The sequence below is a fragment of the Vulpes lagopus genome, chromosome 14, assembly GCF_018345385.1.
Source record: "Vulpes lagopus strain Blue_001 chromosome 14, ASM1834538v1, whole genome shotgun sequence".
NCBI lineage: Eukaryota > Metazoa > Chordata > Mammalia > Carnivora > Canidae > Vulpes > Vulpes lagopus.
The window spans coordinates 27375809-27400945 of NC_054837.1; the positions used below are offsets into that span (position 1 = coordinate 27375809).

At 47.0% G+C, this 25137-nt stretch overlaps 1 protein-coding gene across 1 annotated transcript; it reads left to right on the forward strand.

The window, feature by feature from the left end:
- The first annotated feature begins 150 nt into the window (after positions 1-150).
- Positions 151-17541, forward strand: LOC121475852 (creatine kinase B-type-like). The gene is given in 6 exon segments (XM_041729549.1): positions 151-256; positions 2710-2776; positions 15244-15472; positions 15474-15742; positions 15745-16003; positions 16039-17541. Coding segments are annotated over 5 exon segments (1275 nt in total). The 5' UTR covers positions 151-256; positions 2710-2733; the 3' UTR covers positions 16514-17541.
- Positions 17542-25137: the final 7596 nt, after the last annotated feature.

Sequence of the window (25137 nt, forward strand, 5' to 3'; positions counted from 1 at the left end):
GCGGCCGCGACCTCCCCCGCCCGCGCGCGGCGGCCAATGGGCAGGCGCGGGGCGGGGCGCGGGCGCCGTGCCCGCCCCTCCCCCGCCCCCGCCCCCGCCCCCGCCCCGAGGCCGCGGCCCGCACCCGCTCCCCGCGGCGCGGCGCGCACTGTGCTGACGGGCCTGACCCGGAGCATCCCGGGCCCCGACCTACTGCGGCTGACACTCCCGTGGGAGAGGCCGGCCTCGAACCAGACGCGAGGGGACTTGGGAGAGGGTAAGGAACCGAAGGACGAATGGGTCGAAGACGCGGTGGGAGCAGAGAGCGCAGCTTTTACCCCCGGGGTCGGGAAGGGACACGTGAGACCCGAAGCGTCTTCAGAAGATCTTACACGTCGGAGAGGAGTGCACAGAAGGACGACCTGCTTGGCTGGCATCTTAAACTCACCGGTCTCTCTCTTTTTTAGAAAAATGTGTTTTTTATTATTTATTTACTTATTTATTTGAGACAGAGAGAGCATGAAGCGGGCGGGGAAGCGGGGGGGGAAGAGGGAAAGAGAAGCAGGCTCCTCCCTGAACAGGGAGCCCGACCCAGCCGACCCCAGGACCCCAGGATCACGACCTGAGCACAAGGCAGACACCTAACCCACTGAGCCACTCAGGGGCCCCCTCACCGGTTTCTCCTGGTATAGACAATGGACCACAAGAGAGCACGGGTGGGGGCAAGGATCTTGCAAACTGTTTAATTCCTGGAACATCCTGGAGCTGGGCGCCGGGGAGGCAGGGAGGAAGCAGAGCAGGTTCTCTAGGAAGGGGAACGGGATACAGGGTCAGATGTGTGCATTTCAACCAGATAGTATCAGTGAAAGTCTAATAAGGTTAAGAAACCTGGCAGGAAGATCTGGGCTATGTTTTGACAAAAAGGAAGCAGAGGAAAGGGATCTAGGCAGCAAGTGTGTAGGTTGCTATTGAGGCTCCAGCTCCTGGAACCTGGGCTGAAGAGGTCGACCAATGCCAGGTATCAAATACTAAGTATCAAGTACCAGGCAAAGGTGTTGATCTAAGGTCTGAAGGAGATGCACAGAGTGGTGTGTGTGTGTGTGTCTGAAGAGCTATTGTGATATCAAAAGGATAACACAATAATGAACAGAGCTGCTATAACAGATATGTCACAAAATCCCAGTGATCTACAGTAAAGTCCCTGTTCATGTTGTGTGTCACCCAGATGTTCTCTCCAGGCAGGAGCTCAGGGAACCAGGCTCTTCTCCTTGTATGACTCTGATGTTAATACCTGATTCCCAAAGTCACCCTGGAGCTCAGAGTCACTTCAGACAACCAGAGTAGAAAAAAGCATTAAAGATGGCACACAGGATATTTTTATGGCTGAGCCTGTTTCATTGGCTCTTCAGTCATTTGGCCGTTCTTCCATATAAGGGAGTTTGGAAAATGAACTCTGTGACCAGGAAGAAGGGGCAATAGGTTTGGAAATCAGCTGCAGATAGTCAACTGGAAAGTGAACTGCCCTCTTTTCTGAATGCAGCACTCATTTCCTCTTCCCCAAGACATCTTGCTTTTTTCACTTAATGAGGCGTGTGGAAGATGGTTCTGCACCAGCGCAAAATGAAAGTGTCCCTTTTCTCTTTAATATTTACAGAGAATTCCATGGGATTCATGTGCCATTTTTATTTAATGAATTTCCTATGGGTGGACTTTTGGGCTATTTCCAACCTTTTGCCATTATAAACAATGCCAAAATATATATCCTTGACTTACTTGGGAAAGTCATAGAAATGGAGCTGCTAAAATCAAAGGCTATTAACAATTTTAATTGTACATTGGCTCTGGAACAAGGGGTTTGAACTATGCAGGTCCATACACGTGCAAGTTTTTTAGAGTGCTATAAATATATTTTCTTTTCCTTATGATTTTCTTAACATTTTCTTTTCTCTAGCCTATTTTATTGTACAAATGGGGAACATAATACATATATAAAATATGTTAATTAACTTGATGTTATCAGAAGTCTTCTCATCAACAACAGGCTAGTTAAGTTTTGGGGGAATCAAAAGTTGCATGTAGATTTTCAACTGCATGGGAGGGTCAGTGCCCCAAGGGTTCAAGGGTTAACTGTAGATATTGCTGTATTACCCTCCATAGAAGTTTGATTAATTTACAACTACCCTCCCATCTTATATAAGTTTCCTCACATCTTCGAAATACAATTTATCAGGTTTTTAATTAAAAAAATTTTTTTAAAGATTTATTTATATATTCATGAGAGACACACACGCACACACAGAGGCAGAGACATAGGCAGAGAGAAAAGCAGCCTCCATGCAGGGAGCCCAATGTGGGACTTGATCCTGGGACTCCAGGATCACCCCCTGGACCAAAGGCAGGGGCTCAACTGCTGAGCCACCCAGGTGTCCCTGTCAGGTTATTTATTTATTTATTTATTTTTAAGATTTTTAAAAAAGATTTTATTTGTTAATTCATGAGAGGCACAGAGAGAGAGGCAGAGACATAGGCAGAGGGAGAAGGAGGCTCCTTGCAGGGAGCCTGATGTGGGACTCAATCCCAGGACCCCGGGGGGATCATGACAAGCTGAAGGCAGATAGATGCTCAATCACTGAGCCACCTAGGTGCCCCCTATCAGGTTTTTTAAAGCTTTATTAATCAGATAGGTGAAAAATACCATTTCACTATATTAATTTGCATTTCTCTTTTCAGGAGTGAGCTTGAACATTTTTCTATATGAAGTCATGTGTCCTTCCTCTTCTACAAACTAACTGTTCAGGTACCTTGTTCATTTTTCCATTGGATTCTTGTTGGTTTCTTTAAAACTGATTTGTAAATGCTTTATATATATCAGTGCAATTAACATTATATGGTGCAAATATTTTCTATCAATCATCATTGATCTTTACCTAGTTTATGCCCTTTTTTTTTGGTTTTGGTTTTGTCTTAAGGTTTTTATTGTTGTTTGGGGCGGGGGGGGGGGTTCTTTTCCAGTGTTTTTTCCCGGGCCAAAGGCAGGCGCCAAACCGCTGCGCCACCCAGGGATCCCTTGTCTTAAGGTTTTTATTGTTGTTTGGGGCAGGGGGGGGGCGGTTTCTTTTCCAGTGTTTTCTTTTCTCTATTTTAAGTTTACTTATTTATTTAAGTAATGCCCACACCCATTGTCAGGCTCGAACCCATGAACCCAAGATCAAGAGTTGCATGGTCTTCTGACTGAGCTAGCCAGGCACCTCATCCAGTGTTTTCTTTTATATCTGTGGCTTTTATGTCATGCCTAGAAAGCCTCTTCCACTCAGATTATTTTTTAAATGTCTCCTATATTTTTTCTGTTATTTTTCCCTTTAACATTTTATTTATTTATTTATTTATTTATTTGAGAGAGCAAGCAAAAGCATGGGGAGCAGCAGACAGAGCATACCCTCTGTTACTTGTTTTTCAACTTTATGGAGATATAACTGACAAAGTTGTGTAAGTTCACAGTTCCCTCATATATTGCAAAATGATTGCCACCATAGCGTTAGCTAACACTGCCATCATGGTACATAATTACTGTTTTTTTTTTGTGTATGGTAAGAACATTTAAGGGGAACCTGGGTTGTCAGTCAGTTAAGCATCTGCTTTTGGCTCAGGTCATGATCCTGGGGTCCTGGGATGGAAGCTTGCATTAGTCTCTCTGTTCAGTGGGGGGGTCTGCTTTTCCCTCTCCCTCTGCCTGCTGCTCTTCCTGCTTGTGTACGTAGGTAGGTACCTAGGTATGTGCTCTCTCTCTGTCAAATAAATAGATAAAATCTTTTTTAAAAATTTAAGATATACTCTTTTAGCAACTTTCAAGTATATAAATATATAAAAACAATACTAGTCATTGTAATCACCATACTGTACAGATCCCCAGAACTTATTCATCTTATAACCAGAAGTTTGTACCCTTGACCAACATTTTACCATTTCCTTCATCACCTAGCCCCAGGTAACCACCTTTTTGTCAGTTTGGCTTTTTTAGATTCCAAATGTAATGGAGATCATCCAGCATTTATCTTTTTTGTTTGACTTACCTCACTTAACATAATGCCCTGAAGTTTCATTCATGTTGCAAATGGCAGGGTTTCTTTCTTTCTCCTGGCTGAATCATATTCCATTGTATTCATATACATTTTCTTTATCCATTCATCAATTGCTGGACACTTAGATTGTTTCCGTATCTCAGCTGTTGTGAATAATGCTGCAGTGAATATGAAAGTGCAGATATCTCTTCAAAATCATGTTTTCATTTCCTTTGGATATATACTCAGAAGTGGCATTGTTGGACCATATGGTAGTTTTGTTTTGTTTAGACTTATTTGTTTATTTTGGACAGCAAGTGCATGCAGGAGGGATGGGGAGAGAGAGAGAGTTGCAAGCCGTCTCCCTGCTGAGCTCTGAGCCCTACGCAGGGTTAGATCCCATGACCCTGAGATCATGACCTGAGCCAAAATCAAGAGTCAGATGCTTAACCACCTGAGCCACCCAGGTGCCCCATGATAGTTCTATTTTTAATTTTTTTAGGAAACTTCACACTGTTTTCCATGGTAGTTGCACCAACATACATTCCCACCAACAGTGCACAAGGATTCCCTTTCTCCATGTACCCACCAACACTTACTATCTTGTCTTTTTGATGATAGCCATTCTAACAGGTGTGAGATAATGCCTCATTGTGGTTTCGAATTGCATATCCCTGGTGATGAGTGATGTTGAACATCTTTCCCTGTACCTGATGGCCATTCGTGTGTCTTCTTTGGGAATATGTTTGTTCAATTCCTCTATGTTTTTAATAAGATAGGGATTTTTTGCTTATTTTTTTGCCATTGAATTGTGCATGTTCTTTATATATTTTGGATATTAACCCCTTATCAGATACATAATTTGCAAATCTTTTCTCTCTTTCTATTCCTCTTACTTTTGTTGATTCTTTCACAGGGTAGAAACTTTTCAGGTTGATGTAGCCTCATTAATAATTTTTGCTTTTGCTGCTGGTGCTTTTGAAGTATTTTACACTCTAAAATGTGATTCTTTTATTAATTTTGATAGGAAGGAAAGATTTAGAGATCCAGTTTTTTTTCTTTTTAAAGATTTTATTCATTTATTTGACAGCACAAGCAGGGAGAGTGGCAGAGGGATAGAGGGAGACAGACAGAGGCTCCCTGATGAGTAGGGAGCCCAATGTGGGGCTTTATCTCAGGACCCCCGAATCATGACCTGAGCCTAAAGCAGATGCCCAACTGAGTGAGCCACCCAAGTGCCCCTCTTTCTTTTTTTTTAAGTTTCTCAGTATATCTAACACAATTATTCAATAATCCCCCACACACCATTATGAAAAGCCATCTTTTTGTATACTAAGTGCCCTTAAGTAGTTGAATATTCCTGAACTATATTCTGTTTCCTGGATCTGTCTCTTTATATCCCAGTAGGTTGCTGTTTTGATCACTGTACTTTTCTTGTAAGTCTTGTGCTATCATTTGTAGTATCATTTTTATCGTTTCTCTTAACCAAGATATTTAAGCCTGTAGGTGACAAGTTTGCAAATGTACTTTGAGGGATCCTCTAGAGATGACATAGAAAATTGGTTGTAGAGAGGAGACAGGCCCGTGGCAGAGAGCTGACATGAGAGCTGACATGAGAGATGACAAGGGCCTCTTTAAAAGCAGTGGGGCTGGGTGGCACAGCGGTTTTGCGCCGCCTACAGCCCAGGATGTGATCCTGGAGACCCAGGATGGAGTCCCATATCAGGCTCCCTACATGGAGCCTGCCTGCTTCTCCCTCTGCCTGTGTCTCTGCCCCCCCCCCCCCCCCCCCCCCCCCGTCGCTCATAAATAAATAAAATCTTAAAAAAAACAGTGGGGATGGAGGGGAGGGAGCACATAGAGGTAGAATTGATGGGTTGCTGCCTGAGATCAAAGCGAAGGAGGAGCAGAAGATGCTGGGTTTCTACCCTGTGCTGTTTGCCAAGAAGGGAAAGCTGTAAATTTGGTTGTGGGGAAAGGAGGAGGAAACTCGTTAGCTTACAGACATTCATATATGTTGTGGGCCGCAACATGCCTGGGCCTGGGTCCCTGCCAGGGGACCAGTGCATGGGTGCATGGTTGTATATTGTGGTGCAGCATGCACTTTGGCTCACAGATTTATTTACCTTAATTTGTCCATCCGTGATGCTCACCAGCTCCCACCAGCAGGTCTTAGTTTTGGGGGCCCGTCTTCCCCATGTCCATCCTACCCTCTGTTTAAGGAAATTTTACCTATCAAGATTCTGGCCAAATCCCATCTTCCAGAGAAGTCTTCCACAACCACGTTAGCCTTCATCAGCTGCTTTCACACAATCTTTAATTCAAAGTCATCCAAATGCTGTGACTAAAATCAACTGGATATGCTGAAACCTTAAAATACTTACGGCTCTGTGTGATTCAGGCTGTCCAAAGCATTAACTAAAATTGAACTCTCCACCTAGATTTCTCCCTGACAGCATGTGCTGGTCTTTTATCTCTTCTTTCTTTTAATTCATTTTCTTGCTCTTAAGGCTTTGTTCTGGGATCCCTGGGTGGCGCAGCGGTTTAGCGCCTGCCTTTGGCCCAGGGCGCGATCCTGGAGACCCAGGATCGAATCCCACGTCAGGCTCCCGGTGCATGGAGCCTGCTTCTCCCTCTGCCTGTGTCTCTGCCTCTCTCTCTCTCTGTGTATGACTATCATAAATAAAAAAAAATTTAAAAAAAAAGGCTTTGTTCTGATTTTTTTAATTCTCATTTTCTTTAGATCCATCTTTCTCTCTTGCTCCTCATTGCACTTTGTCTGTGGACTCTGCCAGGAAATGAGCTGACAAAAGCAAAGTCTCCTTGAAGGCAGAAGCATATAGCAGGGAGAGGAAGTAAGCAAGCAAAATGAAATTTCTTTCTAGCACGATGCAGCCAAGAGAGATGTGAACCCTTGGACGTGAGTGTGTCGGTGTTGTGTTCCCACTGTGCTGCGATCTCTGGGAGAAGCACCAGATTCAGGAAGAGTCATTTCAGTTGCAGAGACAATACAAACTCTGAGCTTTGCAATACTTCACAACATTTCATGGTTGGAGCCCAATTGTGTGTTTTCAGGTTGAAAATAATCTAGTTCCACCTTCTTTCTGTAACAGGTGGTAACTGAGGTATCCTTTGGAGTCGCAGAGTGGTGAGATTTTAGCTATTTGGTTAGTTAGTATCTGTTTCTGGAACACTGACTCTATCTAATGGAAGCTTCCCTCCTGCCCAAACAATAGATGTGAGGTGCTTTAATTTTTTTTATTTTAAATATTTATTTATTTATTTAGAGCAGAGGGGGAGGGGCAGAGAAAGCGAGAGAATCCTAAGCAGACTCCCCATCATTAAATGCAGAGCTTGATATGGGGCTCAATCTCAGGACCTGAGCTGAAATCAAGAGTCAGATGCTCAACTGATGAGCCACCCAGGTGACCCCAAAGCAACATTTAAACAGGAAGATATCCTGCCTTAGGAGCAGGAGAAAGATGTAGTATAGCCCTAGGCCCAGGCTGCCCTCCTTATCTGCACATACACAGAAACTTGTGGCACACAGCTGGCCTGGCACCCCACACATGCCACCAGGCTGACAGAGCAGACCTCTCCATGCCATGCTGGCTGCGCCCCAAAAGCAGTCTGAGATATTCCCAAGATTACCCAGCTTCGAGAGTAGAATCATTGGGAAAAATTCACATACTTTCTTTATGGCAGGACATGCTCCCCTTAACTAGATGGGGCTTCCTTTTCCTCCTTCTCCTTTTCCAGGTGAGGCAGCCAGCACCTCTCAGGAAGCCCTACAGAGATCATAAAAATCCATGCCTCAGAGTAGAAAGAGCTCTGCTGTCCCTGATTTTAGGTTCAAGTTCAGTGACCTTAAGCAAGTCTCTTTGAACTTCAGTTTTCTCACCTCCAAAATGGGCAGAGAAAAAGTAGTGGCTAATTATTGTAAGGGCTCAAGGTGTAATATTCTTGCACCTAGGCTGTACTAAATACCTAGTGGCTATTATTCTATCCAGGTGGTACAACCTCACTCCCAGGAGAGTCTAGTCATATGCCTCATCCTTGCTTCTCCAGGTGAGGTCCCCAAACAAATAGCAACGCCAGACTTTCTGAATTACACTCTGCATTTGAAGCAGGTCCTCAGGTGATTCCTTTGGACATTATAGTCTGAGAAATGTTATAGTCCTAGCTGGTCCCAGCTGGGCCTTAACCCTGGAGCTCCCACAGACCCAAATCTCAACTAAAGCACAGCCTCCTCTTTAGCCTCCATCACATACAAAACATGCACATGCCCAGCGAGCTTCTTACAAGCTGAGCATCATCTCATCTAATCCCCAAACTGTCTTGGAGGGGAAGTGCTGTGCTCTCCATTTCTCAAATGAGGAAACTAACTCTACCAGATGAAAAATGGCTTTCCAATGTCGTCCAGCTGGTCTGTCACAGAGCCAGGATTCAAAACCAGGCCCATTTGAATCCAGATCCATAGCTGATAAAGACTCTCTCTTTAACCACACTCTACCTAGGCTTCTCTGAGCTTCCTTCTTGAGTAGCCCTTAAACTTGGCCTGTAAAACTGCAGACTCTCAGCACAAAATATTTTTTAGCCTACCCTCCACCCCCACACCACCACATCAAAAGACTTGAACAAACACCAACATAGTTTCTAGCAACTCAAGGCTGCATCCCTAAAATGACCTCAGCCCCCAGGAAAGTTCTGCCTGAGAAAATTTAAGGCTGCCCACAGGAAGGTACTCCGCTCCAGCCAACACCCCAAGAGAAGGCATTTGTCTCCCAGTCTCTGGGAGGCTCGGGGCCCAACTTCAGTAAGCAAGTACCACTTAGCAGAACTCAAATGGGTTTCACGTGGACTAGCCCCCACTTCCTGCTTCTCATAGATCCACAGGAAATTCCCTGTACAACTGCCAGCACCCACCCCCTCTTCCCTTGAAAATGCCCACTATAAAAATGAAAGTTGAGGTCAGTGTATGCTGGATCCTCTTCCCTATCACAACAGTACCTTATCGATTAATGTCTATCCCACTGTAATTAGCGTCTGCCTTTATCTTTGACAACTCTTTACTCTGTGCTATCTAGTGCTGATACGATACAGAATTCCCAGAAGCCATTTCTCTACTCAGCCATCCTAGTTAAAAGAAATGCTGCTCCCATAGTACTTCTTTGACAGATGGTCACAGATTCGGACCTCGGGTTGCTATAGTCTGAGAATCCTTCATTTGTGTGCTCTGATACCACACCCATTAGCAAAGTTGACAGAGGGTACAAGTCTGTAGCCATGTGGCAGCACAGAGGGCAGTATAAACACCAACTAAGATGTGTCAGAGATGTTCAGCCATTGCTTCCATTCTGGGCTTCCACAGAGTTTCACTATGACTGTCGAGGGGCAAGCTGCAACAGTCTGGCATGCCCACATTCTCCTTGGAGAGCTCTGCAGCCCTGGGGGCGGTGACAGGCAGGGGATCTCTGAGCCACCAATGAAGACCCTGAGATGGGGAATATGTGGTGAGAGTACGGAGCCTGTTCTTTGAGATCATTTCCAGCAAAGTGAGGGAGCCCCAGCCAAGTGAGGATTATTCTGGAAGTATCTGAAATCAGGGCTTGTGGGAGCACTGGCGGCTTGGAGATGCCATGCCCACAAGTTGCTGCCGGGAGAATGAGGAGCAAAGAGAATGGGAAGGGCTGAAAGCCCCCATCAGAGTGATCACTCCTGAGGGAATCCTGAGGATGCTTGAGTGTCACGGGATCACTGGGGAGAGTTCAACCCTACAGGAATCCACCCCTCAATGCTTGTCAAGAGAGGAATGGAGGGATGTGTGTTCAGTTGCTTTGGGAGAGAATATTGCTGTGAGAAGGAAAAATTGTTAGCTGTTATGATCACATGGTGTCCCCTTTCTCATAGCTAAGAAGAAGACAGGTCCAGCCATGTAGGTAAGGTGGCAAGATATTTAGTGTTCCACAAATAAAACTGGTCAGGCATGATCATTACCACACCAAGCTTGTTCACGCCCAAGGGTGACCCGAAACCACAACTGACACCGATTCCAGAGAAGTACAATGCTGAGAGCATCATCCCATTTACTACTACATTTGGCTTACCACAAATGCCAATTGTTTGTTGAAGGTAGAAAAAACATCAGATTAGGACCAGGTTAGATTTCCTATATTCTCTTGATCCTTTTCTCTATATCCTCTTAAGGCCTTGCCCCTACTTCCTTTTCTTTTTTTCTCTTTCTTTCTTTCTTTTTTTTTAATTTTGCTGGTGATTCTTTTAGAGCTGTATGAAATGTTAGGAAACTTCAAGCCAACTGTAATCCTCCTTTATTCCTCCTTCATTCTGGTGAACTTGGGAGAACATAAAGATCTTTTTAAAACTCACATCAAGTCCTATCACACCACTTTCTAAACTCACCACTTTGTTACATTTAGAATCCACACCAACTCCTGACCAAGTTCCTGGAGGCCCCACATGACTTGGCATCTCTTATTTCTGCTTCTCACCCCAGGCTTCCTGGGCTGCTCACCAGAGCCTTCTGGACCACCCTTGCCTGTTCTCGTCATCCATCAGTGGCTCAAAGGTGTCTCTTGAAAAGATTCCCCTAAGCTCCCAAAGTACCCAAACCTCCACCTGCCCAGCAGTACCTACCAGAGCTTTTTCAGCAGAGGATCTGAGGGAACCATGGGGCCTATCTATTTTCATCTCTGTAGCTGCAATACTTAATAAGCAAAGTTAGCCTTAGAGGCCATGCCACCAACCCAGGCACTTCCTTTTTTTTTTTTTTTTTTTTTTTTTTTTTTTAAGATTTTATTTATTCATGAGAGACACTGAGAGAGAGGCAGAGACCCAGGCAGAGGGAGAAGCAGGCTCCATGCAGGGAGCCCGATGAGGGACTCCATCCTGAGCCTCGAGCCTGGATCCCGGGCCTCCAGGGTGACACCCTAGGCTGAAGGGGGCGCTAAACCGATGAGCTACCCAGGCTGCCTGGCACTTCCTTTTTTTAAACTCCCGCCTCCCTCCTGTGGCTGGAGGCAGAATTCTGCTGGAGTTTGCAAAAGCTTGTGTGCCAGGGTGGCTAGTGTTTTAAGAGCAATTAGTTTGGGGGTCTGAATTGAACTTTATTTTCCCAGAGCAGCAAGCAGTATGATTGAGGAGGGCTTGCCTCCCGAGACTTCAGGGTGGGGCACCAATCTCTGGTGGGCCCTTTCACAAGTCACCCGAGACTCTCCTGTACCCTGACGGCACAGGGTAGAGCTGTAGCTGTAGGATGTAGGTACTCTTGGGGCAGAGCGTTGCCTTTGAGGAGGTCGAGTCTGCAGTGCAGCAGATTTGAAGAGTCCCTGCCCACCTGGACTAACCAGGAAAGGTCACCTAGATTTGGCCACATCATCACAAATTATGAGATTAGCAGACTGGGTCCTAATAGTCAGTGGCTTATCTCTGCATGCCACTTGGGTTCATGGGTCACCTATTTCTCGAAGAACTCAGACCTCAAGCAAGTGAACATTTCTACCTTCCCCAATGAGAGAATATTACTCTCGAAATTGTGATGGCATGCCATCTGCCATCTCCCCTCCTGCCAAATATGACTGAAGCAGGTGGCAGCGTGTGGAAGTTGTAGGGGCCCTCACACCCAGAGAGTGGGCCTTTGGTAACATCTACATGCGTGTCAGTGAAGTGGCTGATTCAGGACCTACCAGGGCTCATAGCATCTGCATACACACACACACACACACACACACACACACACACACACGTGTATAGGCCAATGCACTTGGTAGGATCCTGTGTAAACACAAGTGTCAAGAAGGAATTTACCACTGAGACAGAGGAGCTCTGGTGTGAACCTTTATTCTCAATTCCTTTGGAGAACATTCACTAAGTCTCTCTGATGTGTTTTTTTTACTCCTTGTGTCCCCAGAAGCCTTCTCCAAAATAATATCTTAGTGTTCTGTGCTGTGGACATTCAAACGAAGAAAATCAGATGCCAATGGCTTCGTGATTTTGGTTCATTTTATTTTCCTGGGAGTGCTCTGGCCCTGGGTCCTTAGGTTGTGACCAGTTGTGGCTGCCCCTCTGCTGGCCAGGGAGGGCCCTAAGGAGTAGGATGTACACTATTTGAGAGCAAGCACAGAGCTCTTAATATGTGTTCTGATTCCCACAGCCTTTACACCACATAGCCATGGACTGCCCAGCCTGGCGCCCAGACCAGAGACCAGTTTTCCAAGCTCTGTACAAAACCCATTCAGGGGCACTGGGTGGCTCAGTGGTTGAGCATCTACCTTCAGCTCAAGGTGTGATCCTGGGGTCCCAGGATTGAGTCCCACATCGGGCTCCCTGCATGGAGCCTGCTTCTCCCTCTGCCTGTGTCTCTGCCTCTCTTTGTGTCTCTCTTGAATAAATAAATAAAATCTTAAAACAAAATAAAACAAAAAGCCATTCAATTCTCACCCATCCCCTTCCTCCTTGCCTGAAACAGCAAACTGACAGAAATGTCATATGTAGGAACCCATAAAGATTGAGTTCACAATGACTCTCCTAGGAGGAGCTGCCAGGAAGAATGGCTCATAACAGCTGTCTTCCTGGGGATGTCCCCTGACACCTGTGTGATAACTAATGTTTTGGAAGACTTCAGGCTATACCGGCCATCCCATGGACACCAGACTCCCCAGATCCATTCTGCAAGGTGACTTCTGCCACCAGGAGATCTCAAGGATCAGATTTGGGAGGGAGACATCACTGAATGGTTAGGAGGCCAGACTCTGGTAATAAGGACCTGGATTCCTAAAACTCTGAGATCAGATGTTGCAGGCTGAGTGATCTTAGTTAGACAAATCATGTCACTTTTCTATGACTGTTTCCTCATCTTCAAAATGGGGTAGGAAGGGAGCCCCCTTATAGGGTTGATTCAAGGAGGAAACAGAAAATCACATTGTGGTAATTGTGCAACAATAGGCAGCTGCTCAAGTTTATAGGAGGTTGGGCAGCTGAAGACAAGGAAAGTTCAAACAAACCAGCAGTCCACAGCCTGTCTGTGCTCACTGGAATAATGCCATCAGTTGCCTGGGAGGCCATGGACAAGGCCACAATTTTTTTTTTAAGATTTTGTTTATTTATTTGACAGAGAGAAAGAGCCTGAACATGAGCAGGGGAGGGAGAAGCAGACTCCTTGCTGAGCAGGAAGCCTGATGTGGGTCTCTATCCCAGGACCCTGAGATCATGACCTGAGCCTAAGGCAGATACTTAACTGACTGAGCCACCCAGGTGCCCCAAGAGCCATCATTTTCATCACAACAATTTCTTTTTTTTAAGATTTTATTATTATTTATTCATGAGAGACACACACAGAGAGAGAGCGAGTGAGAGAGAGAGAGGCAGAGACACAGGCAGAGGGAGAAGCAGGCTCCAGCAGGGAGCCCGACGTGGGACTTGATCCTGGGTCTCCAGGATCACACCCTGGGCTGAAGGTGGTGCTAAACCCTGAGCCACCCGGGCTGCCCCATCACAGCAATTTCTAAAGCTGAAGCTTGCAAGGATGAGGAAGAGATATGGTTCGAAGGGCACATGGGAGGGCGGACTGCTTGGAAGAACCATCAGTTTCACAAGGAGGAGTAGAAACAACAGCTCAGAACAGAGATCTGAGGTCCAGCTGGGCCACAAGCTCCATAAGCAGCCCCTGCCTGGTATGTGAGGTGTGCCCAGTACCTAGTGAGGTGCAGTGGAGGACTCAGTGGTGGTGGTGACTACAGGGGTGACTCAGGATGTTGTGTGAGCAAGTGCTCAGCGAAGCACAGGTTCAGAAACATGGGAACATAGACATCAGCCCAGAGGACGGGGAGCATTACCAGCACACGCAACTCAGGACAAGGAGCGGCTTGTACTTCACTCAGGGTCACAGCCAGCTCTGTCTCCAACCTGACAATGATCAAGGCCGGCTGGGACTCTGGGGAATCGAGCTGCCAGGATCTGTCCTGGGTCCAGCATTCGAGGCAGGCCCCTGCAAACCTCCTCCGTATTTGGCCCTAGAGGACCAAGAAACCAGGCCCTTGAGCCTGGGCTGCCCTCCCCATTACTGAGGCCTCTCAGCTAAGGGGTGGAGGCTGCCCTGTGAAGAGCTGCAGAAGGCAGGGGTCGCCGTGGCCATCGCACCTGCCCACAACAGATACTCAGGAAGAGCCGCTTAAGGAATTGTATCACACTTGGAAAGAAACCTGTTTTGGGCAGTTCCTTTGCTTACTCTGTTTGCCTGACAGCCACAGCAGGTGGGGCATAGCTAAGGCCGTGGAGCCCCATGGCCCCATTGCCCCACTATCTTGGACAGGAGTTCACCAGGCCAACAAACAGTAAGTTCAGGACTCTGTTAGTGTCTCTTTTATATTTTTGAAAAGCTGCCCAAATATTTGCAAGCAGAAGTAAAGCAAAGTTATTAATGTCAAGGAGCCACGATTTCTGGCCGAATGAGGAAGTGTCAGTGTCTGTAGATAGCTCAGTTTGGAGTCCCTGACTTCCACCTCAGAACCTAGCCTATGCGAGGCCCCTCAGCCTCCTATCTTATTTCCTGCCACGTCCACCCACAAGGTGGGTGGCTTTCTGCACCCGCAGCTGGGACTGCTCCCTCTCCACGCTTCTGGGTGATGGATGTCTGCCAGAGGCCTCCCAGAGGCCACATGGGGCTTCACCCCTGGACATGGGAGATGCAGCCAGAGACGTGCCTGGTAGACACAGGTGATTTCCAGGGAGAAGATCCAGAACAGACAACATTCACGTGCACCTCAGAGCTAGTCACCACTGCTGTGGTGGTGGTTGCACAAGTAACTTCCAGGCATCCCTTTACTCCTGCGGTCCAGCCCACTCTGGGCAGGCCTGGCTATGAGGCAGGAGCTGTTTTTTAGATCTGAGCTGGCAGCTGGCCCAGGGCTTCTGGAAATGAGGTAGTGGCTCTGAGCTCCTCACGGGCTAGCGAGGGTGCCCTCTCTGTTGCTGGCCCAGCCTCACATTGGCAGGGAGCCTGGGAGCAGGGTCAGGGTGCCGGAGCCCCCTTGTGGGCAGTGGTTATTGCAGTGGGGATTCTAGAGTCTGAAACTCACAAGCTATCCGAAAAGGTTGTAAGGGATTCTTTTATTTTTTTCCAGTTTTTTTGAAACTAAACACAATTATACAAATAATGTATCTCATTAACAGAAAAGGTATACATTTTCAGATTTAAAAAGGGGAAGCTGTTCGCCTGCACCTCACCCGGAGCTGCCGATGGACCTGGTGCCACTTCCCCGCCCAGCCACCTGCCTGCCACCCGCCTGCTGCCCCGCCGCCACCACACCCTTCTCCAACAGCCACAACACATTGAAGCTCCACTTCCCGGCCGAGTTCCCCGACTTCAGGGGCCACAACCACATGGCCAAGGTGCTGACCCCTGAGCTGTATGCGGAGCTGTGCCCCCAGAGCACCGAGCGGCTTCGCGCTGGATGACACCATCCAGACCGGCGTGGACAACCCGGGCCACCCCTACATCATGACCGTGGGCTGCGCGGCAGGCGACGAGGAGTCCTATGACGTGTTCAAGGAGCTCTTTGACCGCATCATCGAGGACCAGCACGGCGGCTACAAGCCCAGCTACGAGCATAAGACCGACCTCAACCCCAACAATCTGCAGGGCGACGACGACCTGGACCCCAACTATGTGCTGAGCTCCCGGGTGCGCACCGTCGCAGCACCCGTGGCTTCTGCCTCCCCTCCCACTGCAGCCGCGGGGAGTGCGATGCCAGCCAGCAGCTCGCCCTGGAAGCTCCGTCGAGCCTGGGCGGCCAGTACTATGCGGTCAAGAGCGTGACCGAGGCGGAGCAGCAGCAGCTCATCGACTACCACTTCCTCTTCGATAAGCCTGTGTCGCCCCTGCTCCTGGCCTTGGGCATGGCCTGCTACTGGCCAGACGCCCGCGGCATCTGGCACAATGACACTAAGACCTTCCTGGTGTGAAAAAAAAATTAAAAAAAAAAATCTTCCTGGTGTGGATCAACGAGGAAGACCACCTGCAGGTCATCTCCATGCAGAAAAGGGGCAACATGAAGGAGGTGTTCACTCGGTTCTGCAACGACCTTACCCAGATTGAAACACTCTTTAAGTCAAAGAATTACGAAGTCATGTGGAACCCTCACCTGGGCTATATCCTCACCTGCCCATCCAACCTGAGCACAGGCCTGCGGGCAGGTGTGCACATCAAGCTGCCCCACCTAGACAAGCATGAGAAGTTCCCGGAGGTGCTCAAGCGGCTTCGGCTTCAGAAACAAGGCACAAGTGGTGTGGACACAGCTGCTGTGGGTGGCATCTTTGATGTCTTCAACGCAAACCGCCTGGGCTTCTCAGAGGTGGAGCTGGTACAGATGGTGGTGGATGGTGTGAAGCTGCTCATCAAGATGGAGCAGTGGCTGGAGCAGGGCCAGGCCATTGATGACCTCGTGCCTGCCCAGAAGTGAGGCCCCAGCCCGCATCTGCCACCACCACCAGCCCCACTGCTTCCTAACTTATTGCCCGGGCAGTGCCCGCCATGCACCCCGCTGATGCTTGCCACTTGGCAGCTGAGCCCTTAGCCTCGTTGTAGAGACTTCTGTCACCCTTGGTAGAATTTAATTTTGTGATGGCTAAGATGTTGCTGATGCTGAAATAAACTAGGGTTTCGGCCTGTAAAAAAAAGGGGGGGGGGTGCTGGGGAGAAACAAGTGCCTGGCTCAGTCGGTAGAGCCTATGACTCTTGATCTTGGTTGGAGTTGTGAGTTCCAGTCCCACGTTTTGTATAGAGATTACTTAAGTGAATAAATAAGCTGCTTTTTAAAAAGGGAGACAGGGACTCCTGTGTGGCTCAGTCGGCTAAGTGTCTGACTCTTAGTTTCAGCTCAGGTCATGATCTCAGGGTCATGAGATACAGCCCTGCACCGGGCACCTTGTTCAGTGTGGAGTCTGCTAGAGATTCTCCCTCTCCCTCTGCCCCTGCTCCCCACTTCCAAAGAATGAATGAATGAATGAATGAATGAATGAATAAATAAATAAATCTTTTTAAAGAGTATACAGTGAACATCTATGTTAAGAAATAGATTTCTTCAGCATCATTTTGGAATTTCACTGCCACTACTACCTGGATTTATCTGACCAGGCTCCACATAGGTTCTTCCCAACATTTTGCTATTACAATCAGTGTTGCAGTGAACTGCCTAGTATCAGATCTTTTGTCCCCTCCTACTTACTCCCTTGTGACCAAGTCCCATGAGTGGAACTGCCATGTTGATGCTGTGCACCTTCTGGAGATTTCTGGCATGTATGATCAAAAAGCTCCACAAGAAGTTGGTCTGAGTTTCAGCACAGGATGGGGCTAAAGTACCATACCTGAACCCTTAGAGAGGAGCACTTTCTTTTTTTTTTTTTTTTTATTTTATGAGGTTTTAATTTTTTTAAGATTTTATTTATTTATTCATGAGAGACAAGAGAGAGAGGCAGAGACACAGGCAGAGGGAGAAGCAGGCTCCATGCAGGGAACCTGATGTGGGACTTGATCCCGGGACTCCACCATCACGCCCCGGGCCGAGGGCACGCACCAGACTGTTGAGGCACCCAGGCATCCCTAATTTTAATTCCAGTATAGTTAACATATAGTGTTATATTAGTTTCAGGTGTACAATATAGTGATTCAACACTTCCATACATTACTCAGTGCTCATTCCTGATAAGTGTATTTTTTTTCCTTAAGTGGGCTCCATGCTCAACATGGGACTTGAACTCACAACCTCAAGATTGAGAGTCTCATGCTCTCCCTACTAAGCCAACCAGACACCCCTGGAAAGTGTCCTATTCAATTCCTATCACCTGTTTCCCCCATCCTCCCAACCCCCCTCTGGTAACCACCAGTTTGTTCTCAAGAGTCTGTTTCTTGGTTTCTTCTCTTTTTACCCCTTTGTTCATTTGTTTTGTTTCTTATATTCCATATGAGTGAGATCATGTGATGTTTGTCTTTCTCTGACTTATTTCACTTAGCATTGTACTCTCTTGCTCCATCCACGTCATTGCAAATGGCAAGATTTCATTCTTTTTTACGGCTGAATAATAAATAGTACATTGTACATATACACCATATCTTCTTTTTTTTTTTACACCACATCTTCTTTATCCTTTCATCTACATTCAGATTTATTCAATAATTTGGCTATTGTAAGTAATGCTGCAGTAAACATAGGGGTGCATGTATCCTTTCAAATTAATGTTTTTGTATTCTTTAGGTAAATACCCAGTAATGCGGTTACTGGATCATAGGGTAGTTCTATTTTTGATTTTTTTTTTTTCTATTTTTGATTTTTTGAGGACACTTCATACTGTCTTCCACAGTGGCTCCACCTGTTTGCATTCCCACCAGCAGTGCATGAGGGTTCCCCTTTCTCCACATCCTCAACAACACCTGTTGATTCTTGTGTTGTTGATTTTAGCCCTTCTGACAGGAGTGAGTTTATAATCTCATTGTGGTTTTGATTTACATTTCCCTGATGATGAGTGATATTGAGCATCATTTCATGTGTCTGTTGGCCATATGGATGTCTTTTTTGGAGAAAAGACTGTTCATGTCTTCTGCCCATTTTTAATTGCATGTTTTGTTATTTTGGTATTAAATTGTGAGGAGCACTTTCTTATTAAAGAGAAAAGAACTAGTCAGTATCAGCTCAAACAGGTGTGAATCACAGAGGGTTTGCTTAGTACTCCAAACACGTTGGACCACCTTTGTTCTTGGTACAGAGATTCTTGTGAGATATTTGCTTGGTCTCAAGGGTTTGCTTCATTTTTGTGAAATCAACACCACTGATTTGAATTACCATTCCCAGAAATAGCTCTTTTACATGGGCTTCCACCCTTTGAGGGGATCAAAGAATAAAGTTTTCTGTGGACATGCTGGAGGAGGAGGGTGGTCTAGGGCTAGACACTAGAACCCCAGGGACAGAAGCCACCAATGTGGGTTTTCTCTGGTATCTGATTTTTCTTTTTTTAATTTTTAAAACTATTTATTTATTTATTTATTTATTTGAGAGAGAAAGACAGAGACATAGGCAGAGGGAGAAGCATGCTCCCTGCAGGGAGCCTGATCTGGGACTCAATCCCGGGATCCCACCCCGAGCCCAAAACACTCAACCGCTGAGCCACCCAGGTATCCTTGGTATCTGATTTTTTTTTTTAATTAATTTTTATTGGTGTTCAATTTACCAACATACAGAAAAACACCCAGTGCTCATCCCATCAAGTGTCCACCTCAGTGCCCGTCACCCTTGGTATCTGATTTTTAAAGATGACCTAGTAGCAGAAGTGGTCCTCAGCAGCCCATGACCTTTTGGACTATGGAACTTTGCCTTCTCCTGCCACAGAGGCTGGTCTTTTCCTTCCAATCACCTCGACAGAGCTTGAGACTCATTCCACTCTGAATTTCAAACTTCACCAAAGTAACAGATACAAAGCAAAGACAGGGACTCAGCTTCTTGGCAAGAACATCATCTTGCTTCACCTGCTAAGTGCTCTCAGCAAACGGTTAGGATTTGAGGTTCAAAGGCAAAACAGACAGGTGGCTCCAGGTCAGAGCAGGCACAGGGAGAAGCACTCAGGAGGGCTTTCCTGAGCACCAAGATCCTCTGTGAGGACCCAGTCGGCCACATGCATTGATGGATCCTGATGGGATGCAGTCTACCCTGGTGATCTTGAAGCCTCAGCCAGGGGCCCAGGACCATGTTCTTCTTGAGCACAGCCACCTGCTCAAACAGGACTTCACCAGGGCTACTGAAACACCCAGAAGATTCCCACTGAGCAGTCTGTCTACCTGTTTCTATTGGATGTGTTTATTCCTTGCCTCGGTTCAGGTCACCGGCTGGCAATATTCCTGCCCTTTACTCAGCCTTCCAACTGGGACATGGTTGAAGGGGATTGGAGGGCAGGAAGGAGCCTATTAAAGATAGGAAATAAAACACTGATTTACAGTGGTAAATGAATATTTTGCCGTTCCTTTTCTAAAACATAGTGACTCTCCCTTGAACTGAATGAAACTCCTTGGTGGGATGTGACCCTAGTACTGTAGCAATCCTTTGGAAACAATGAAAATGCAAATGTGAACACTGTTGGCAGAGAGAAGGAGCCCCTCCAGGCCTGGAGGTCAGCAATCTACTGGGACCTGAAAGAGAGGGTGTACAGGGCACTTCCTGCCTCCTGCTTCTGTCTTATGTGGCCTCTTCATCTTATTGTTTATTGTCATTGATTGTTTATCTTCTAAGTTCGGAAGAGGGAAAAAAAAAAGTATTAAAATACCTGTCTGAAATTTGCCTCGTGGGTGAGATTTATGTATGGAAATCAAATGCAGAAGCACAAGGCCCTCCAGATGTCATCGCATTCTCAGAGACCAGAGCCCCCCCCCCCTCCCCGCCAGGGGTCTGGCCTGAGAAGGAGGAGCTGCAGGGAGGCAGTGCTCCAAGTGAGGTGCTGGGGGCTGGGTCCTATCAAAATGGGAGCAGGCGGGATCCCTGGGTGGGGCAGCGGTTTGGCGCCTGCCTTCGGCCCAGGGCGTGATCCTGGAGACCCGGGATCGAGTCCCACGTCGGGCTCCCGGTGCATGGAGCCTGCTTCTCCCTCTGCCTGTGTCTCTGTCTCTCTCTCTCTCACTGTGTGCCTATCATAAATAAATTTTAAAAAAAATTAAAAAAAAATTAAAAAAAAATGGGAGCAGGCCTCTCCCTCTGAAACCAAACAGCCAGTGGATCTTTTGCTCCTGGGGCTGTATTGCACTAGAAGCTCCATGTTCCCTGAATCTGGAACAGACCAATTAAATATCTGAAAAGGAGCAAAGGCCTAACAGTGACTCCCAGGTGCATATTCAAAATTTCGAATACCCTGAAGTGGAGCCAGGGCTCCTTCCAAGCTGCACTGCCCTCTGACACTGTCATGAAGGTTTTTCCTGAAGCCCAGCCATGAACCTCCTTTGTTGAGAGTAAATAAACTGGAACTGGAGGGCCGAAGACTCACAGAAGCCAGCTAGGCCTGAGTCTCGCCTGGCTCCTGTGTTCCCTTGTTCCCTGGAAGACTCCCATCCCGAGCTGCTTTCTTGCTCTGGCTCCAGCCTGCCACCCGAAGCTGTCCTCCCTCATGAGCACTTGAAGTCTGTATCAGTGTTCCTGCAGCCCATGGAGCCAGGGGAAGCCTGTGAGCACAGGATGGGGATGGACATCCTTGGAGAGGACTAGAATCTCCTTGTATGCTCGTGAAAATCTTTTTTGTTTTTAAAGACTTTATTTATTCATGAGAGACACACAGGGAGAGGCAGAGACACAGGCAGAGGGAGAAGCAGGCACCACGCGGGGAGCCCAATGTGGGACTTGATCCTAGGACCTCATGACCTGAGCCAAAGGCAGACACTTCACCACTGAGCTACCCAGGTGCTCATGCTCAGGAATATCTTAAAGAAGGAAAGTTAGTAGCATACAGACATGCTCAAAGTTCACGCAGATGTGCACACTCAACATTGGTCAGTCCTGCTCAGGATCAGCCTCCAAGGGTAGGCAAAGCTTCCATGGTCCTTCAGCCTTGGCTTTCTCCTCTCCCAGGAAAAACACATCCGAGAACTACAGTGGGTGATTTTTTTGTACTTTGGCCTGTGGAAAATAGTGAAAGGGATTGGAAGGCAGGAAGTAAATAGCCAGAAATGAAATGATGCCAAAAATAATGATGTCAGCATCATTGGGCTGGAGAGAGAATCTTTGGATTTTGTGGGTGGGGTAAGCCTGAGGAAACCTGGGGTGGCCGAGTCCTAGCCAAGATGGTGATAATCAGTTCACTCCCTGCAATCTCCATATCCCAGACACCCATGTATCCCACCTTCCACCATTGTTGGCATTACTAAAGTTATAATGAATCTTCTAGAACATGCTTTGTGAACATAGGAGACTGAAGGATCTGTTAGCGTGCCTGATAGGAACTGGTCCCAATCCATGTGGCTGCAGCCTCAGCTGTTTTGATATGGTGCATAGGCAGATCCCTGAAATAGCTTCCTTTATGATGGGCAACTTCATTCCTCCAACAAGTAACCCCAGATTTCTAAACATAGCTGCTGGCCAGGTAAGTAGGAAGTCCAGCCTGACAGTCAGGAACTCTGGCCTTTAGTCGGCCCACCCGGTTTAGGGCCATTCCTGCCATACCGGGCCAATATACTTGACCAGGCTCTTCCTCTGTGGAACAGGACATGACTACCCACCTGTCAGTCAGGACTACTGAGTTGTAGCAGTAGTACAACTGTTGCTAACTAAAGGCAAAAAGGAACTGAATGGAAAGGTCCTCAGGAGCTCAGGTGCCCTAGAGAACCACATGGACAGGAAGCTCAGCAGTGCTGCTGGGGAGCCATTGAGTACCAACTTTTCTTCTTGAACTCTTCACTTTCTGAATTCCAGAGAGTCTGGCTGGCCTTGCTTGGCTCATGTGCCCACTTCTTGGCCAGGGAGGGCTGGGCTGGCACCCTGACAGTTATGCCACTATATTCAAAGAGGGGGGAAAGGAGTGCCCTCAAATGAAACTGGGGTGCTGCCACTGAGAAAGGAGACTAAACCCTAGACAGCTCAAATCCAACCAGTGTCTGCAACACCCACCTGACTGGGTTGCTGTAAAGATGAAATGTGATGACACATGTAATATAAAGTGTCACAGAGAAGCAGCTGGGCTGCACTAAATGCTAGTGATTATGAATATAATCACCATCACTTCTCCTTGGGAGGGCACTAGCTGGCTTGACTTCTACGTGTATATTGGGCCTGGTCTAAGGATATACTTCTGGAAGCAGTACATGCACTGGTCTGGTTGTATTAAGCTCATTAGCTCAGAGTGCAATGACCAAGGAGCAAAAGGCCAGATTAACTGGAACAAATAAAGTAGGCTGGGGTGGGAGAAGTAAGAAGCAAGGGATTCTGAGGAAGCAGAACAAGGAAATGGATCTAATCGTGTCCTTGTGTACATGTTGGGGGACCCACAGAATTTGTGGCCAGATCTGGACAGGAATCCAGACGCTGTTAATCCTAGCCGTGTGCCTGGACAAATCCGTTTCCTCACCTTTAAACCAAAGTTAACAATGTGTACCTCACAGGAGTTGTGAAATGCACCATGAATGGCCAAATATGTCTTCCCATTTATGGGAGTAATGACACTTGGGATAAAAGCCACGAGCTAGTTTCACCACTTTACCCACAAATCTTGATTATCATGATGTTCCTGTTCAGGTATAACTGGAAGTAGAAGGATCTCTAATCTAGGTTTTTCGTTGGCACTCCTTTTAGGGTCTGGAGGTGTTTGCATGAGTGTTTCCTTTTCTTTTTTTAAAACATTTATTTATTCATGAGAGAGGGAGAGGGAGAGGCAGAGACACAGGCACAGGGAGAAGCAGGCTCCACGCAGGAAGCCCGATGTGGGACTTGATCCCGGGACTCCAGGATCACACCCTGGGCTGAAGGCAGACGCTCAACTGCTGAGCCCCACCCAGGCGTCCTGTTTCCTTTTCCAATGCTTCTGTGCCCTTGACGGGCTTACATCACATGCGTGGGAATGAAGTGCACTGGCGGGAAGCAGTGGTGGGAAGGGCAATACACACACTCTTGGGCATGTATTAGCACCTTCTTGATCAGAACTTGGCAATAGAAAAAAAAAAAAAAAAAAAGAAGAACTTGGCAATAGTTGGGTGCCTAGCTATCTCAGTTGGTGGAGTGTGTGACTCTTGATCTCCGGGCTGTGAGTTTGAGCCCCACATTGGGTGTAGAGATTAAAATTTTAAAAATCTTTAAAAAACAAACTTGGCAGTCTTTATTAAAACACTAAATGGTCTCATTCTTGGACCACTATTTTTACTTCAAAGAATTTGTCCTGTTCTAGAAACAGTAAATGTACACATAGAGAAGTATGTAAGAGCATTCAATGCACCTTGTTTGCACAGGATTGAAACCACTTTTTTTTTTTTAAAGTAGACTTCATGCCCACATGGAGCCCAATGTGGTACTGAAGTCACAACCTTGTGATCAAGACCTGAGCTGAGGGGATCCCTGGGTGGCTCAGCGGTTTAGTGCCTGCCTTCGGCACAGGGCATGATCCTGGAGTCCCAGGATCGGGTCCCGCATCAGGCTCCCTGCATGAAGCCTGCTTTTCCCTCTGCCTGTGTCTCTGCCTCTCTCTCTCTCTGTCTCTCATGAATAAATAAATAAAATCTTAAAAAAAAAAAAAAAAAAAAAGACCTGAGCTGAGATCACGGGTTGGACACTTAACCAACTGAGCCACTCAGGCATCCCAAACCACCTTCATATTCTGGAGGATTCCCTCACTATATGCATTTTGATGAGATCAAGGCAGAGTCTCCTACTGCAGAAGGGGAAGGGGGCCAGACATGCCCTCCTCCTCCCTGCTTTGAGGTAATGAAGGCATGGCCTTGGGGCCTGCTTCCTGGCTCCCCTACCAGCTGAAAATTCTCAAACTCAGGAGTCAGAGTCCTGAGGAAGCTTCCTGAGGAGACCTCCCAGCTGGCTGGCTCTTGTGACAGCCTTGGCCACACTCCCTGTGGCCTGCTTTCCCTTGACTTCTGAAGCTGGGTCTTCAGCCTCCCTGGCTACGTGCAGCTAGCTAATGTCCTTTGCTGCTTAACTGATTCAGAATGACCTAGCCTGCCAAATGAGACACCCACAGCATCCCTCAGCCAAGGGGAAGGTAGACGAATTACATACCCACAGTGTGAAACCCTGGAAGGTCCATCTCCAGGCACTGATATGTCATTAAGTTAAATAAGCAAGTGAGAGAATCGAATGTATACAACAATCCCATTACCACACAGGAATTTGTAAATATGTAATAGAGACAAGCAGCTGGCAGCCTAATACACCAAGCTGTTGACAGTGATTATCTCAGGGAGCAGAGGATTTTAGAGAAGTCTTTCTATGTCATCAACTCCTTTAACTTTTTTTTTTTTTAAGATTTTATTTATTCATGAGACACACAGAGAGAGAGAGAGAGAGAGAGAGAGAGAGAGAGAGGCAGAGACACAGGCAGAGGGAGAAGCAGGCTCCATGCA